General features: G+C 43.2%; 1 protein-coding gene across 2 annotated transcripts in view; it reads right to left on the minus strand.

Moving 5' to 3' along the window:
• Positions 1 to 9,036: 9,036 nt before the first annotated feature.
• The window catches only part of LOC102759991 (schwannomin-interacting protein 1), a 52,375-nt gene continuing 42,472 nt past the window's right edge, over positions 9,037 to 18,939 (minus strand). For both annotated transcript variants that reach the window (XM_015565522.1, XM_015565518.1), the window contains exons 4-7: positions 18,355 to 18,552; positions 17,349 to 17,472; positions 14,262 to 14,355; positions 9,037 to 9,632 (exon numbers count right to left, since the gene is read on the minus strand). In XM_015565522.1, the coding sequence (XP_015421008.1) occupies positions 9,581 to 9,632; positions 14,262 to 14,355; positions 17,349 to 17,472; positions 18,355 to 18,552 (468 nt within the window). In that variant the 3' untranslated portion in view covers positions 9,037 to 9,580. The remainder of the gene's footprint in view (positions 9,633 to 14,261; positions 14,356 to 17,348; positions 17,473 to 18,354; positions 18,553 to 18,939) is intronic.

Below are 18,939 nucleotides of genomic sequence, written 5' to 3' on the forward strand. Positions count from 1 at the left end.
TGTCTCAACCCCATTAATTTATATTTCCTGATTGTTGCCTAAGTGTTTGGGGGAGGTAGCTTCAAGAGCAGTTAGAGAAGTAGAGGAAACTCAAAAGAGGTATTTAATTGTTTACATATTGCCTACAAAATTCATAAAACCTAGATTATTCAGCCCCTTCAGCCCTGTCAAGGCTGCCTTTGGCAATTCCTCTGTAGGCCTCAGGCCTCCTGGGGGTGGGCCTGGCCTTGAGGGGTCCCACTGCAGGGATGAAGAATGTTCTCATAGGAAAGTGCAGGTCCCTAGAAGGCAGGCTGCCTCACTGCCTCCGGGCAGTTCTCTAGCTCTGACTATCACAGAGGCAACACCCACCAGGTGGCTCCTTGATACAGGGTTCCAGGCACCAAAATGCATTGGAAGTGCTGTGGCAGGGCCAAAGGTGGAGCATGAGATGCTGTCCTGGTTCTCAGGGCCTCTTAGTGAACCGCACTTCCATTCTCCAGTCCTCACACCCTCCTGCTCTGGGCCTCTGGTCCAGGAGGTGAGAACTGCTGCCTCCCTAGAGACCCACCACCCCCACTGGCAGCGTGGGTGAGACTGGTTTGGGAACTCGGAAAAGGCCCGGGTACTGTACTGTTTCACTCCCACTCTTGATTTAGCCAGAACTGCGGGGAGATGGATTCATTAGTCCCATACAAAACATCCCCACACCTAATTATTCTTCCCAAGGCATTTACGACTTCCCTTAACAAGTTAGTTAGCTCAACGGAGTTGCCTGGTGCTTGATTCTCAGTCTAATTTGCATCTGAGACAATGACTCATCTTAAAACCAGCCTTTTAAAGCCACATGGACAAGAGTCCTTCACATCACTGGAAAGAGGAATGGGACACTTTGTGAGAATGTAGTAAAGTCCTTTCTTCCCTTTGCCTGTAAGAGTCAACACGGCATCTTTAACACTCACATCTAAATTGTCCTCAGGTGAAGAATGGGCTCCCGCTGCCTTTCAAATGCCGTTGCTAATACGCAGGGATGCTCCGGGACCTAAAACAACCCCACAGGGTGAGATGACATGTCATTACAGACTAAATTCTAGGGTGAACTAACAGACATCTGGAAGGAAGTAACTTTATGAGCCAGAAAATTAAAGAACTTATTTTCAGCCTTGTCTATACTTTACCAGAGCCAGGTTCTATGCCACTATTTCCTGCAAAGTCAAAAAGCAAATAAGGTATCGATTGAATATAAGAGAAAAGAGACTGTGGTTGTAAATAATCACCAAGAAAGTTTGAACTGCCCTAGTCTGGAGGGTGGAAATAAAATATCTTTTCCCACAACTGTCGCTTTCCTGCCCTGTGCTCTTGTATATTGGTGCAAGATAGTCCATTCAGTGGTTTCTATTTTTATATATATTTTTTCAACTGGTTTTTATTCATAAATATGTATCAAATTCATAAGACTAGTTTTCACTTGTCTTCCCAATCATCTGGTCATTCAATGGTTTTCAAAACAAGGGTGGTGTTACAACCATAGGCAGAGCATTGTCTTAGAACAGAGAAATGTATGAAGAGAAAATGCGATGGGAAAGAATTTCTTACAACCAATTAATTCATCCTGGTAAATTATGTCCTACTAAATGAAAGACCTTTTGGATTCTCACTCAGAAATTTTCATTTTGCATAGCCAGACTATTAATTCATCAATTATTTAATATAATATTAATTTATAGCAACAATGAACTATAAGCCTCAATTAAAATATCCTGAAAAACTCATTACCCAACAACCTATCTTATAATGAATGTGTCATATCTTATTTAGAAAAAATAAATGAACATCAGTACAAAAGGTAATTGCTTTTTCTAAGCATCAGAATTCAGCTGTGGGACTAAACAATCAAAGCGTGGTCTTGAGGATTGTGGGACACCAACACAAGTCTCCTGTAGCCACTTGATAAATATTTGTGTTTCTGGCATCATAATCAAATCCATTTCTGATGTGAATTGTTTGTTTATGACAAATCTCTTTCTGACCCAATGGCTAAAGGAAAACATAGAAGAGGGGACAGGATTTGAACTAACCTGAAGAGGTCCATAAACTGAAAAAGGCTAAGTCACTGACCTAGAGAAGATGTTTCAGAGGAAGGAGGTGGGACCTCTAGAAGCATTGTGGCACGACGGTGAAGAACACAGACCTGAGGGTTTGTATTCAGAGACCTGGATTTGGGTTCTAGCTCTTTTTTTAGAGGACTATGGTTTTCCTTGTTAAGGACCTGCATCAGTTATGGTAGTGCCAGCTGTTGTAAAAAATGTGATGCAGTATAATGGCTCTAACATAACCATGCCTGTAAATGTCTGAGGCAAATCTTGCTGGACAGCAGACAGTTGTCCCCATGCAGTGGGCTCAAAGACCAAATGCAGACTCCTTCCATATTGTGGCTCTGCCATACACTAGGTCAGTGGTCGGCAAACTGTGGCTCGTGAGCCACATGCGGCTTTTTGGCCCCTTGAGTGTGGCTCTTCCTAAGCTTTAAGAGTACCCTAATTAAGTGTACTCTGTTTTGTACATTAATGGTTAATAAACAAGAAAAAAATCCCATAAGGATGTGTTAAATCAGAAACTGGTAAAATACAGAATTCCTCCTTCACCCAAATCCTGATCATTCACTTCTTGCAACAATTATTTAGTGAGAATCTACTGGGTGCCAGGTGGTTTCATAGACACTATTTTATTCAGTCTTTAGAATAATCCCCAAACAGCTTATTTTCAGGTGGTAAAATAAGGTAAAATAGAGTTGTAGTAACTTGCTCAAAGTCAGATCACTAGGAAGATGGTGAGTCAGCTTTGGTGTCCTACCCCATCCGGCCCCAGAGCTGGGGCACTCTCACTCCTTATTTTCTTAAAACTGGGAAGCAAGGAGGGCCTATATCTTAGGTCACATAGTCTAGCATTCCAATTAAGTCTAGTTAAGGGTCCTAGTTTTGTTATATAATTTACAAAACAGATGCTTATGGAAAAAATAATGTCACTCTTCAAGCCCCATCACTCCTCCAGATATCAACGTTAAAACCTGGAATGTATGCTCTCACACACCTTTCTCCATGCTGATACAAATAGATAACAACCAATAGGTTTTGCGTTTCAATTTGTTTTTACAGAGATGGGATCACATAAAACAGTGCGGATGGGAATCCTGTTGTGAATAATCCCAGTCCTTGCAAAAACCCCTAAGCCAGTGGTTCTCAACCGGTGGGTCGAAACCCCTTTGGCGGTCGAACTACCCTTTCACAGGGGTCGCCTAAGACCATCCTGCATATCAGATATTTACATTACGATTCATAACAGTAGCAACATTACAGTTATGAAGTAGCAACGAAAATAATTTTATGGTTGGGGCACAACAGGAGGGACTGTATTTAAAGGGCCAGAAGGTTGAGAACCACTGCCCTAAGCAATAGGACTAGAAAGACCCAATTAAAAAATTAAATTAAAAATTAAATTTAGCACCCCTATGTTCATTGCAGCATTATTCACAGTGGCCAAGACATGGAAGCAAACCAAAGTGTCCGGCGATAGAAAGACCCAAGATTGAAAGAATCCCCTTGGAGGTGAGTCATGTGGTGACAGCTCTGCCAGGGGCTGTGAAGTGTGGAAGGAAGGTGGGACACCAAGTGTAATCTCCTTTGAGGGTCTCGGGTGTGGGGAGAACTCTCTTCTACTTTCGACTGGCTTTGACCCCGGGGGTGTTTCCAGGGGCCCTGGTGATGTGACTTCATTGTCTTCTTTCTCCAAGTGGGGGGCTCTAGTTATGATTGTGGGCTTCAAACAACTGGAGAGTTTAGAGTCCCCGGGTTTCTTCAGAACATATTTCTAGCCAGAGAGTTTACATTGCCTAAGACAAAGAGAAAACTCATTTCTAAATTTTTATTAAAATGGGCAATTCTAGCAAGAATTGGTGGGTTGATTTCCAGCGTCAGGACCCCAGGCTGCGGATGTCACTGAGGAAGTTTTTAGGTCACACTACCGCTCTTACTTGGCACTGACACTCTTCCAGACAGGCTCTCCCAAGAAGTCCAAATTAATAGTTATACATTTTAATTAGAAAAACTTAGAATTTGTCTTTGGGTGATGGGCTCACGGGGCAATATACAGATGTTGTAACATAGAAACCCATATGTTCATGTTGACCAATGTCACCCCAATAAATTTAATAAAAAACCAAAAAACTAGATACTCAAAATTGCTTAAAGAAAAGCTAAAAAGGAAGACAGTCCAAGGTAGCATCAGTATTCTTAGCATCAGTATTACCTAGGGACCTTAAAAAAAAAATCCTGATACCCAGGCCACATGCTGGACCAATTAAATCAGTACCTTTGGGGGTGGAACCCAGGCCCTGGTCCTTGCTAAGATGCCCAGGTGGTTCCCTGTGCAGCTAAAGATGGGAGTCACTGCTTGCTGACCAATATTCTCACCCAGCTGCCAGGCCTAGATTCTCAGGGCTGGGATCAACCCAGATGAATGCAGCCACCGATATGGTTTTGCACCTTTAAGAGATGCTCAGAGGCCTTATGCTTCTCCGCCAACTCAAGGAAGAAGTGGCCCCAGCCCTCCAGAACCACATCGTCCAGAGGCAGGTAGGTGTGGAAGGCCTGCAGATGCAGGCTGGCTGGGCGGTTGACTGCAGCCTCCATCCAGTTGGAATAATTCTGATGAATTTGGGAGCTTATGGTTGTTCGGCAATAAGGAGCTAAGGTAGGAAAAAAACATTATATCGGCTGGTCTCCGAGGTGGTTCTGAAGGTGGTGACTAAGACGCTGGAAGAGGGGCATCCCTGGGGTCTGTTCCATGCAAACACTGTTGAAGCAAGAGACAGATCCAGGACCATTGAGGGCACTATCTAGCTGGGTATTTTTAAGAAAGGAAAGTGTAGACAGTTGTCTAAACTTCTATTTTCAGGTTACATCATGGACCTTCGAGTGCAACCAGGTGGTCTGTGGGTGGTTCTGGAATGTTGATTGTTCATTTCTGGTTTAGTTTATTGTTCCATAACACCTACATGGATACTAGCTAATCATTTAGATTTTCTGAAGCTCTCTACTTACTGAAGAATACTCTTTAGACTTGGCATTTTTCTTTCATTTTTTAAAAATATATTTTTATTGATTTCAGAAAGGAAGGAAGAGGGAGAGATAGAAACATCGATGAGAATCATTGATCGGCTGCCTCCTGCACACTGCACATTGGGGATTGGGCCTGCAATCCAGATATGTGCCTGACCAGGAATTGAACCGTGACTTTCTGGTTCATAGGTCAACGCTCAACCACTGAGCCACGCTGGGCTAGACTTGGCATTTTTCTTCATGAGACCAGTGGAAGTGATTAAAATTGGAAAAATGGCCACAGCTGGCCTGAAGAAAAGCATGAGTGCAAGCATTGTGCATTCATGTGGCAAATTTGGTAAAAGGAATTTTGATGCAGTCATGGGCCCTAACAAGACCAGCAGCTGTGAAATGGTGCAGTGCTGGAATTCCAGATTAGTAACTCTGAGCAATAACAGAAGCACCAGCTTGGATGTTGTCACACACACACATACATTCTGATTCATACATACCCTCACAAACATACACTTACACTCATTCACACACACAGACACACAGACACACACACACACACGCGCGCGCGCACGCACACGCTCATTCACACATACCCTCAAGAATTCTTACGCAGTCCTCCCCTCCCCCCCCACCCCAGCCCCCACACACACTCTTCCCCATGTTGTTGGCAAATCACTGTATTGCTTGTCCTCTGGAGAGCACTTCATTTATTCACTGATAAAATAACCTGTAACCTACTTCTTTAGACTTGGCAATTTTCTTCATGAGACCAGTAGAAGTGGTTAAAACTATAAAAAAATTCCTGGTGGGGAATATGGTTGAGGAAGAGTGAAAAGGGAAGAAATATAGCCAGGGTAGGGCTTGCTAGTGAGCAAAAAGACATATCATATGAAACAAAGTTTTAATTTTTATTTTACATATTTATACATAAAACTTTCAAGGAACCCTCTGAATCCAACAGAATGTTAATAGCACATCTAAAAATGAACTTCAGGTAGTCAACATTCACAAAATGTTGAAAACTGATTCAAATATACATATTACGGAGAGCTACAACTTCACTACGAGGCAGGCATGGATTTTTGACTTGTATAGCACCGTCATTTACAGTTCTTTAAAACTACAGTGAAGAATGAAAGTAGTCAATGGTAAAATACTGCTCCAACTGAAAATCTCTAAACAAATAAAAATAAAAACTACCCTTTTGGATTTTGTGATGGTGTAAGCACTGTACATTTCTGTAACAATATTTTATTAAAATGCCTGCTATTTAGTGGCACAGTAAAAAAAATTAAAATAAATTAAGAAGCAAAGGCCAGGAAACTGCCCTGCTTGAATGCTGTGGCGTGAGGTGGTCGGCTTATCTAGAGAGAGTATTGGGCTCAGGAGTCGAGAAAAGCGGAGGGAAGGCAAGGCTTCTCTGAAGCTCGTGGGCTCTGGTGTGAAAGAGAGGTTTACCTTTCGGAGGAGGCTGGACGTGTTGCCCTTGGGCTCCTCCGCCAGCCCGGGAGGAGTGGCGTGGGAGACAGAGGGCTCACTACCACATTCCAGACAAAAATCTGGGAAAGATCCACAAAGCTGCCGGCCCAGGCAACATATGGAAAGTGAAAAATTCTCTTGTTCAGGTGAAGTGGCTTGAATGATAGAGGTAAGGGTAAAAAAGGACTGCTCTAGGTCTGGCCTGTGCCAATGGCCATCTGGGAGTGGCCACTCTCCCTCCTAGCCAACAGAAAATGCCTGTTCACAAAACTGCCGGCCTGGGCAACGTATGGAGAGTAAAGAATTGTCTTGTTAGGTGAAGTGGCTTGAATGATAGAGACAAGAAGAACAGGGCTGCTCTACATCCGGCCTGCGCCAATGGCCATCTGGGAATGGCTACTCTCCCTCCTAGCAGACAGAAATCGACGGCAACACTGCTCTCCATTGTGCTGCCACTGGTCAAAATATAGCTATAGTAGAAGAGCTGCTTTCACACAAGGCAGATATGGAAGAAAGACACGAGGATGACCTCGGACCACTTTCACTTAAGGAGCCTAAAGGAAAGCAAAGAGCAAATTTCCTTTAGAGTCTAAAGGAAAGCAAAGAGCAAATGGTGGAATTTTTATTAAATAGAGGCACAAAAGTCAATCAGATGGAAAGCAAAGACCAACTAACTTAGAATGAAGAAGACCTAAAAAGTGTGCTGAAAGTAGCAATCTTGGTCTACAGGAATCTATCCAAGTATCAGGAAAAACAAATTCAAGGACAGCGAACGAGAGTTCTGGAGACTAAGGAGCAGAACAGGTGAAGTGGCTTGAATGCCAGAGATAAGAAGAAAAAGACTGCTCTAGGTCTGGCTTGTGCCAATGGCCATCTGGGAGTGGCCACTCTCTCCCCTAGCCAACAGAAAATGCCTATGCACAAAACTGCCGGCCTGGGCAACGTATGGAGAGTGAAGAATTGTCTTGTTCAGGTGAAGTGGCGTGAATGATAGAGACAAGAAGAACAGGGCTGCTCTACATCCGGCCTGCGCCAATGGCCATCTGGGAATGGCTACTCTCCCTCCTAGCAGACGGAAAATGCCTGTTGTACCCCTGTAACAATGAAAACAGAACAGCTCTCATTAAGGCCATACGATGCCAGGAAGAGGACTGGGCAACTCTTCTGTTAGACCATGGTGCTGGTCCAAATGCAGTGGGCATCGACGGCAACACTGCTCTCCACTGTGCTGCCAGTGGTCAAAATATAGCTATAGTAGAAGAGCTGCTTTCACACAAGGCAGATATGGAAGAAAGACACGAGGATGACCTCGGACCACTTTCACTTAAGGAGCCTAAAGAAAAGCAAAGAGCAAATTTCCTTTAGAGTCTAAAGGAAAGCAAAGAGCAAATGGTGGAATTTTTATTAAATAGAGGCACAAAAGTCGATCAGATGGAAAGCAAAGACCAACTAACTTAGAATGAAGAAGACCTAAAAAGTGTGCTGAAAGTAGCAACCTTGGTCTACAGGAATCTATCCAAGTATCAGGAAAAACAAATTCAAGGACAGCGAACGAGAGTTCTGGAGACTAAGGAGCAGAACAGGCTGCACAAAACTCCAGCTTGTGGACACTGTTTCTGGGCTTTCAGCAAACCTGGAATTAATCAACTCCTGGCCTACGTCACATGATGAAGACTTCAAGATGAAGTGCTCTCTTGTGAAATTGATTTTCCTTCTCTGAATTTAATTTTGTGTACCACCTACTCTTCAATTTTAGTAGGGGTCTGCCTATCATTATGCTTTTAAGGGAAAACTTGTCTTTTCTATTGTGTGATTCCTTTTATATGAAACTTCCAGAATAAGAAAATCCATAGAGACAGAAATCAGACAAATGGCTGACAGTGACTGTGGGTGGGCATGAGGAGTGACCATTTCATGGGTATGTGGTCGCCTTTTGGGGTGATGAAACGTTTTGGAACTAGATAGAAGTGATCATCACACAACATTGTAAATGTATCAAATGCTACTGGATTTTTCATTTTAAAGTAGTTTTTATGTTTGGTGAACTTTACTCACTAAAAAAAAAAAAGAATACTTCCATAATAACAATCAATCAATCCAATGAAGATCATGGTACACATTTTAAAATAATCCAATGGGCTCATTCAAAACCTGCCTTCTGGTGAAAGGTTCCATTGCTGGTTTGAAACTTTCTTGTTTCTTGAGGTGGGCCCGTGTTGTTGCTGCTTTCCCTCTTGGGACTGCTTTCCCTGTGTCTCATGGATTTGGGGTTTTGTTCTTATTTTACTTGTCTTGAGGTATCTTTATTTTAAAAAAATGTTTTTATTGATTTTAGAGAGAGAGGAAGGAGAGGAAAAGAGAAAGAGAGAGAAACATCAATATGAGAGATGTTTCATATTGGCTGCCTCTTGCACGCCTCCTACTGGGGATTGAGCCCACAACCCGGGCATGTGCCCTGACCCGGAATTTAACTGGATGGCACTCAACTAACTGAGCCACAACAGCCAGGGATCAAGGTATCTTTTGATTTCTTCCTTGGTCTCATTGTTAGCCTATTCACTGTTTGGTAGCGTGTTATTTAGCCTCCATGTGTTTGTGTGTTTTTCAGGTGTGTTTTTTTTTAATTGATTTCTACTTTCATGCCATTGTGGCTGGGGGTGGGGTGGGAGGTGTGTGGAATGATTTAAATCTTTTTAAGTTCATTTAAGCTTGTTTTGTGGCTTAATATGTGGTCTGTCCTAGAGGGTGTTCCATGTGAGTTGAGGGGAATGTGTGCCCTGCAGTTTTGGGGTGTAATGCTCCAAAAATGTCAATTAAATTCATCTGGTAAAATGTGGGGAAAAAAAAGAAAGAAAAAGAAGCAAAGGCCAATCACTGGACATGAAGCTTCAGACATTATCAATGACGAACACTGATGTTTGTTTGTTTCTGCGCCACCTTGCACAACAGCATTTTTACAACCACAGAAGCAAAAAGACGTCTAGCGTGTCCTCTGATGGGATGGCTCCTCTTCACTTCGCAGGCATTTTCTCTGCCATGTGCTTTTGCTGACTTTCGGCATGTCTGCAAAATTAATAAATCAACTGGTTAGTGTGAAGGGGGAAGATCCAAGCTGCTTTCCAATCAACAGCTAAAACATCCTCCAAACTGAGGTTCAGTTACTCATAGTGAAATCAAGAAATAGATCTTAATTCAAATGGATTTTCCCTTTTCAGTTTTCTATGCCCAAGTCCTTTTATTTAATGAGCCATTGGATTAACCTCAGACCGGTTAAAGTGCTGTGTTTAAAAATGAGGAGAGATAAGTCTCTGGGATCATTTATTCAACAAATGTTCCCTATGTGCCTGGCACGGCTGCTGACGTGAGGGGTTTGGTTGTCTACGAGGTCTTTGTTCTCACGGAGTGAATATTCCAAAAGAGAGAGACAAGAAAGGAACAAATAGCAAACAAGGAGTGAGCAGACAGAAAATAAGTGCTAAGCAGAGAGTCAAAACAAGGTGTGGGGGCGGTGACAGAAAGTAACTTCGTGACTACTTTATCTGAACACGTGTACACAGACACACGCATCGGCAAGGCTCCTGACAGGAATCGGAAGCCAGCAATCTAACTCCATTCTTACAAAGCTAATGTCTTCCTAGCAAATGGTAGGCTTTTGTAGATGTCAAGAATGCCCATGTTTCTATACTTTTCCCCCCTCAAATAGTCCAAAGGGCATGATCGTGTCAGTGAGGGTAGGGGTAGGATGGGGTGAATCTTCTTATTCATCCAGGCCTACTAAGGCCTTTGAGCCCAAAGTGTGGACCACCCAGCAGGTGGTCGGTGGAAAAGGTGGGAGGAATGGCTAAGCTGCTTCTATCACTTACATGGGCACTAATTAACCGTCTTCTCAGAGAATGGTGGGGTCTGAAGGCTGCAAAAGACACGTGTTTTGAAGAAAGATAAGGATATTAGGAAATTGTAAATTTGGCAAGAGAAAAGCATCTCGGGGTGTGTCTCCCAGCTGTACCCAAAGGATCGGGCAGTTTTGTGTGCTGCCCTCATCTGGGCGGTCAATGACGTCAAGTTTAACTCGCTGTTCTATGCAGAATGTCTCATATCTATGGTACAGAAACCACAAATGCGTTCAGAAACAGGGAAGTCACAATAGAGTCCTAGCCACAGTCAACAGCCCACAAATAATTGGTAATATTCATTTAAGAATAAAGAAACTCAAGAAAAAGATACCCTCTATCCCTAAAAAAAAAAAAAAAAAAAAAAAGGTCTTTAACAGACCAACTCATGGCCCTAATTCTATGTATAAAAGAATCTTGATCATATTCATAAAGTAGCTCCTGGGCCCCCCTTAACAAATTCAGTTCAAGAAATAGTTTGATGCACAGTGAGCTAAGATTCCACTATTGCTAACTGAATTCTAGTTCTTATGGCAGTTTTAAAATATGTATCTATGAGTGTATGCGCACACACACACGTGTATGCACACACAGAGTTAGGGTTTTTTTCTGAGAAAGAAGAAAAGAACAGATAGAATATTGCTTTGGGAAATATTTAAAATTGGGTATTATTTTGAGAGATATATACAAGGTTGAAAACAGATATACCATACAACCCAGCAATTCCACTTATGAGTACTTCCCCAAAGAAAATGAGAACACTAATTCAATGAACACCCGTATGTTCATTGCAGCATTATTTACAACAGCCAAGCTATGGAAGCAACCTAGGTGTCCATCAATAGATGAATGGATAAGGATGTGGTACACACACACACACACACACACACACACCACATAAATATTATGCAGCAATAAAAAAGAATAAAATCTTGCCATCTGTGACAACATGGATGGATCTAGAGCAGTGATGGTGAACCTATGACACGCGTGTCAGAGGTGACACGCGAACTCATTTTGTTGGTTGATTTTTCTTTGTTAAATGGCATTTAAATATATAAAATAAATATCAAAAATATAAGTCTTTGTTTTACTATGGTTGCAAATATCAAAAAATTTCTATATGTGACACGGCACCAGAGTTAAGTTAGGGTTTTTCAAAATGCTGACACGCCGAGCTCAAAAGGTTCGCCATCACTGATAGAGGCCATTAGGCTAAGTGAAATAAGCCAGACAGAGAAATACAAATACCATATGGTTTCACTTATATGTAGAATCTAAAAACAAAACAAATAAATAAAACAAAAATAGATTCATAGAAACAGAGACCAAAGAGATGATGACCAAAAGGCATGGGTTAGGTGGATGGGTGAAAAGGGGGAGGGGAATATAGTCGACAATATTGTGACAAGTTTGCACAGTGACAAATGATTACTAGAATTAGTGGAGTGATCACATTGTAAGGTATAAAATTGTCGAATCACTATATTGTACAGAAACTAATATAACCAATATAAGATTGTATAACAACTATGCTTAATAATAAGTTTTAAAAATGGTGTATTTCATTAACATTTTAAACAAAGGAGGGAAAAGAGTTTCAGTCCATACAATTAAAAGGTACTCATCGGTTATTTATAGGAAAGCCCTAAAGGACTCCTTTTTATCAACAATCGTTATTGAGGACCTACTATGTACCTGGCAGTCCTTGTCCTTAGCTATGGGGACGCAGCAATGAATGAGAATGGCACCGTCTCTGCTTTCAGGGGGTTTACAGTCAGGCAGGGACAGACAGCAGACGATGTAGCACGGATGATTAGGCTCCACATGGGAGTGTCCTACCCCAGTCTTGGGGAGCCAGGGAGCACGTCGCCAAGAGGCTTCATACAAACCAGTGGTCCTCATTTGGCTGTGCACTGAAATCACCTGGGGAGCTCTAAAACCTCCTAATGCCCAGGCCACGCCACATGATAATTAAATCAGGATCGCTGGGGGTCAGACCCAGGCATCCACACTTTATAACGGTCCCTGGGGTTCCAGTGTGCAGCCCAATCTGAAAGCCCCACAGCCAAGCTCTTCGCCAGTTCAGACCCGGCTGCAAAGCTCTGGGACTGCTACCGTGAGGGACGTGTAAGTACCCTCCTTTCCCCCCATAAGCAAAGTTAAAACCCAGCAGTCGGGAATGGACATAAAAACTTCTCCCTACTGACTACAATTTAAAGGATGCCTTCAACACCTTTAAATTAGCGACTGCTCTTCTTTTAACCTCCTGGTTTTGCCTGCCCTGCTTCCCAAGATCGCACCATCTGAAAGTAGACACAAAACACCACACTGCAATCCCAATAACTTAACCCATTGAGAGAAGAGGAGCCTCTCACTGTGCTCCTTGCAATGAGTGAGGTCAACGCTGCTTTGAGGGGCAGAGAAAAGCCTCTGCTCCCACAGGCAGATCATAAATTTATCAAAGACTTCACCTATTTTTCAAAGATGCAGATCCCGGGTGTATACTTCAAGAGTGGTTTCCCATAATCTTAATACATGCATGCAAATTTCTTAGATTGACAAAAAGGGCCGTATCTTATAGCTATTGGTGCAGTGCCTGAATACATCTGTAGATGGCAATAATATTATTGAGTGTTATTGCAATTTGAGTGTTATTTCAGATGCAGGCAAATATGCTAAGAAGGTACGGGAAGGCCTTCTGGTTTTTTGGGTTTTTGTTTTTGTCTTTTTGTTAGGGATGAGGCAGTATAATATTCAAAGCACACAAAACAGCGTGCTGCCCCTGGATAGGTCTTAAAAAAAAAAAAAAAAGCCTAAACAGAGTTCCATGGCATGCATTTTGCCACCCACACTATCTTTATAACATTTGCATTTAGAAAAATATTTTTCCCAGCGTTCCACACCGAGAAGGGGTCCGCAGGAGCCATTTCACCATACACATTTTCAAGCTCCTATAGGATGGTGGTGGGTCACGTGGCCAATGCCTGATGTTATTGTGACAAGCAGTGTTCTTTCTTTGCTCGGAGAGCCTTCTGCTCTCTGAACACCATTTCAGGAATTAATAGCAACCGTTTCCTCCTGGCTTAAAGACTTCAGATAAACTGTCTATAAAAAGGTGCCTAAGTAAATGTGAGATACCAGGAATGCTCGCAGTATTTTGTGTACTTTCTATACTTTCAGCTTCTCTACAAGGAAAACTAACAAATGCAAGACCTTGGCCAGCATTAGCCTTGTTTCCTTGTGCCCTGGGGAAGGAGGCACCCGTTACAGCTTCACAGAGAGGCACTTGGAGCCAGGCCCGGCTAGAGACTCAAGTCCTGGAGTCTCCCACCCGGTGAGAGCAATCTGGTGGCACTGGTATTGTGGAAAGATGCCAGTGTCCCTGCCTTCTGGGCATAGCAGATGCGATCAAGAGTCAGGTCACAAACCAGCAAGTGCCATTTTGTGGCACCCACCCCGTGGCGGCTCATCCGCTGGAAACTCGCCAGCCTGGAATGGCTTAGAGCCTACTCCCCGGGGCCACACAGTCCTCCTGGGTCAGAACCGCTGACTGACCTGGGTGCGCCCTACGACGGTCCAGTGCCCTGGCGCCCATCACACCGGGAGGACGGCTGTGACAAGCAATGCATTTGGAAAGGAGCAGCTTTGGCCACTTCCCCTCCATCTAAACTGCTGACACCAGCAGGGATTAGGTGAGGAACCCAGGCGAGGAAGGGAGGGAGTTCTCCAGAGCTCGCTCTTGCCCTAACTCGTAAACTTCAGACCAGGGCTTCTCTAGAAAGGGCGAAAGATCACCAACCTGGTCAAGTCTTCAATGTCCACCAGCATGGCATCCTGTTCCGTGTGCAGCTCATCTCGGATGAGCAGCAGCTGGACCAGCTCTTCATTCAAGCCTGGGGCAGAGAGAAGAGAGCACTTAAAAACAGGCAGGACTGCATCCAAGTAAGACTGCATCCAGGTCAGAACGGGTATCGATTTCTGGGCACATGTATCACAGATCTATCTATCTATCTATCTATCTATCTATCTATCTATCTATCTATCATCTATCTATATCATTTCTGTTAAAATTTGGAATTTTTATACGAGCTTCTCGTAAGCTCAGGGGGAGCCATCAGTTTGAGAACATGACTAATCTGCATAATTATAAGAGCGTTGGAAGGAAAGGAGTAAAGTACAAAGAATTTCCAAATACATTAACATTAGATGCGAAAAACTGTTCACTATTAGGGAAATAGCTTGCTAGAAAAAGTGGCGTTTTGTTTAAAAAACAAAAAACAAAAATGTGAGCAAAAATGTCTGGGGTTTATTAAGTTTTCCTCTGCACCTGCCACACTGAGAGTCGGAGGGGCCGCTGGGCCTGACTCAGGTGCCTCAGGGATGCTCCAGGCTTCCCGCGGCCCAGGAAGGAGCAGCCCCGTGTGCAGGTTGCTCTGGGGAAAGTATTAGCTCAAGCGATCGGAAAGCCAGGGTGTAAGGCCTGAGGAAATCAGCCCCGAAGTCTCTGGACAACAGGTGCCAAGGGAAATATTCCTCAGGGCTTATGCTGGGAAATAAAAAAAGCAAGGACACATTTCTCATCTTCCTGAAATCAGTGAACAGGTCAATCTGGCTTCTGCCTCGGAAGGGGATGAACAAGCAAGGGTTCTCTCTTGCGTTTTCCCTTCAGTTCAGCTAAGAATCAAAGCTTGTGAGTCTGGACACATGGACACAAGGGGAGAACAGCCGTTTAGCGAGAGTGCTGGGCCCGGAAACCAAAGAAAGGAAGCGGGTACTCAGCCAGGTCCCCCTGGGAAATGCTTTTAGAGATCCTGACTTCAAATGATGCATTTGTCTGCCTTTAGTTCAGACTAGTTTCCAATTTTAAAAAGAAAGGGAGGGAAAGAACCATACAAAGAGGCCTGACACATCATCAGCCCCTGAAAAGGACGAGATGGCAACTTATTAGTATTTAAAAATCCAAGGAAGATGCTTCAGTAGTAAAATACCACTTGACAGAGTAACACTCCCAGTAATTTACTCAACTAAATTAAAATGCAGAATTTTTAGAAATCCCCTGAATCTATGGTTTCTTAATTAAAATGTGAAACTCTTCTCTCAATTTTATTTTATTAAACATATTTTTACGATTAAAAATTTTGTATGTTGACATTATTGCTGACTCCCTCATAACCCCCTTTGCCCACCTTCACCTCCCTCAGCCTCCCCCTCCTCCTCCCTCAGCCTCCCCGTCCCTTGGCCTTCACCACACTATTGTCCCTGTGCATGGGGCATGCATATATGTTCTTTACTAATACCTTTGCCTGCTTTATCCAGCCACCCCACCGCCCTCCCCTCTGGCTCCTGCCAGCCTGTGCCATGTATCTATTATCCATGCTTCCAGTTCCAGTTGTTCATGAGATTCCACACATTAGTGAGATCAATGGTATTTGTCTTTCTCTGACTGGGTTATTTTGCAGATGAAAGAATTCTTTATCTCTTCTTGATTTTAAAACAATACTGAATATATTAACTTGACACTGAAGATGTCCAATTCTAATTTTTTCAATGTGTTCTTGGGGTAGGCTTTTATGCTAGTACCCAGTACAGTGCCTGCATTGTGCATAGGAATTTTTTCCCCATATGAAGTTTTTAACTTTTTATTATGGGAAATTCCAAACTGATACAAAAGCAAAGAGCATAGTTTAAGAATGCCCCATGCATCCATCTAGCTTCAACTAGCCAATCTTTTTTTTTTTTTAATATATTTTATTGATTTTTTACAGAGAGGAAGGGAGCGAGATAGAGAGCTAGAAACATCGATGAGAGAGAAACATCGATCAGCTGCCTCCTGCACATATCCCACTGGGGATGTGCCCGCAACCCAGGTACATGCCCTTGACCGGAATCGAACCTGGGACCTTTCAGTCCGCAGGCCGACGCTCTATCCACTGAGCCAAACCGGTTTCGGCAACTAGCCAATCTTGACGCAGCTCTCTCCCTTTCTCCTAGTGGACTATTTTAAAGCAAATTCCAGACATCATATTATTTCATCTGTTGGTGCTTCAGTATATATTTCTAAAAAATTATGGGGCTCTTTTTAAAAAAAATTACCACAACCACAATATCTTCATCGTATCTGAATAAATAAATCTTTAATAAAACATTTAGTCAGTGTTCAATTTCCCCACTTAGCTCCTAAAAATGCTTTTTATAGTTAGTTTGTCTGAATGCATTTGGTTGGCATATCTCTTAGGTGGCTTTATCTGTAAGTGCCACCATATGTTCCAGAGGATTTGTGAGCCCATCTGTCCTAACCACTCTGCCCAGGTGGGAATGCTCTCTCCTTCATCGGGCCAAGCAACGGACCTTCTCTGCACCTCTAATCAGTGCGCGCGAGCGCCACTCACTCACTACCCCTCCCCACTGCCGTTATTCTGGGGGAAACAGGCCCACGTTTCATCACCCTGTAATTTTCATATATTGGTCCTATCTAATCTTACCACCTAGAGGAGTACAACAGATAAGTCAACTTTGATTTGATGACCCCAAATGAATGTATGTACCAGTAAAGTTGAGGATATCATTGTATAACAAATGACCTGTAACTACTAAATTGTATTCTAGAAACAGGTGTTGCAAGCCAGATACTTGCCAAGTCCTTGCTATTTAAAATAAATAATAAGGACCTAACCTTGAAAATTCTTAAAGTTTCTGAATATTTCTAAGGAGAGAGAGAGAGAGAGAGAGAGAGAGAGAGAGAGAGAGAGAGAAAACGAGAACTTGCAGGCACACACACAGGAGGAGCCCAATGAAATGCTGTACAAAGGGTCTAAATTGAGGAAGTGGTGCTATCCCATTGCATTTCCCACTTATTATTCCATTTTCAAGCACTCCTGACACTTACTTTCTATCTGAGAATGGAGATCATTCACTATGACTTGTAGCTGCCCAATAGTCATGTCCCTCAGGTCAGCAGGCTTTAAACTCCTCTTCATCAAGCATTCGCTTATATGAGGCATGTGTGGCAGCTGCGGAGACAGAGGGAAGGGATGGACGTGTGAACAGAGCAGCAAGTGCATTGAACCCAAGACCCAGTTTCTCCCATAAAGACCGTGCCTCTCATTCACCCACTTTCAAGTTCTGGGCTTAAAAGCTTTCCCAGTCTAACTTTCTCAACACGAGGCCCTACGCACTACAATGTCTGGAACACTATCAGCATCAAAATGCTCCCCTACTCAAACCAAAAGCTTTCAGACTGGCTCTTACACAGGCTGTGACAACCGTGAGTCCATTATTCTATACACAAATGAATTACCGGGGAGCTCAAATAATATCGATGACATGGATGAAATGAATAATATCAGCTATGTATTAATTCGTAGCATGCCACAAGCACTGTGCTATGTGCTCTGACACGGGTGTTATTGTTTATACCCATTTTATAGATGAGAAAGCTAAGAGTTATGTAACCTGACCAGAGCCTCATAGTAGGGCAGTGGCAGAGATAGATTTAAACTCCAAAGTGCCGGGCTCTTATCCACTATGCTACACTGTCTTTGTTGGAAGGTGGGACTGAGAGCATAGCAGTAGTGAGTCTGCCACAACCAATAGATTCTTATACTGAAATTGCTTTAAAGGAATTTAAAGAGTCCCATGACAGCTAATATTGTCCCTAACAAACAAAGTAGACCTGAATCAAGAGCACAGTTTACTTTTGTGAAATCTGCTGCTTATGTATCTTTCAGTGATGCAGCAGAAAGGAAAAGGAAACAAACATTTCTCAATGACAGTATTTCTTACAAACTGCCTCGGAGAAACCCAAGTTTGCATAACTCAGGCAAAGGAGCGGGACAGTGCCAGCCCTTGGCAGCCACCAGGCACTCGCTTGCGTTTCAGTGTCTGCTACTTACTAGGTCAGCGACGGGAGACTTTTTCCTGTTCTGTTTTTCCACTTCTACTTGCATTTTGGCCATGGGTTTGGCCATGGCGAGGGCCATTTTGGCTTCAGCTTGCAATTTCTTTTGCCTGGTGAGGAAATCCATATCATCTAGGGATTCGGATTCCTCTTCAGTAGTGTCTCTATCGGAATAGGAAGAGCTCTGTTTGCTCTGCGAAGGGAAAAAGAGCAGCCCTGAGCTCTGCATGCCGGGTAGCATCTGGGGAGAGGGGCCAGAGCACCCCCGGGCCCTCCCGAGACTCCCCTCCATCCACTCAGCATGCTGCACAATGTGATCTGTACCAGTCTCAACTAAAAAGGTAGTTTATTGCCTCAGTGTCAATACCAGACTGTGATTTTTAGCATAAAGAATAGCAGAATCCTAGCAAATAAAAGAGTAATATGCAAATTAACCATCACACCCTCACTCCATCACTCTGTCACAAAGATGGTGGGGGCCACGAAGCTGGAGCCAGCAGGAGGCTTGGTTGCCTCGGCGATGGAGGAAGCCAAGCTTCCCGCCTGCCCTGGCTGGCCCTGAGCTCTGCTCAAGGCTACA

The sequence above is a fragment of the Myotis davidii genome, unplaced genomic scaffold (assembly GCF_000327345.1).
Source record: "Myotis davidii unplaced genomic scaffold, ASM32734v1 scaffold570, whole genome shotgun sequence".
NCBI lineage: Eukaryota > Metazoa > Chordata > Mammalia > Chiroptera > Vespertilionidae > Myotis > Myotis davidii.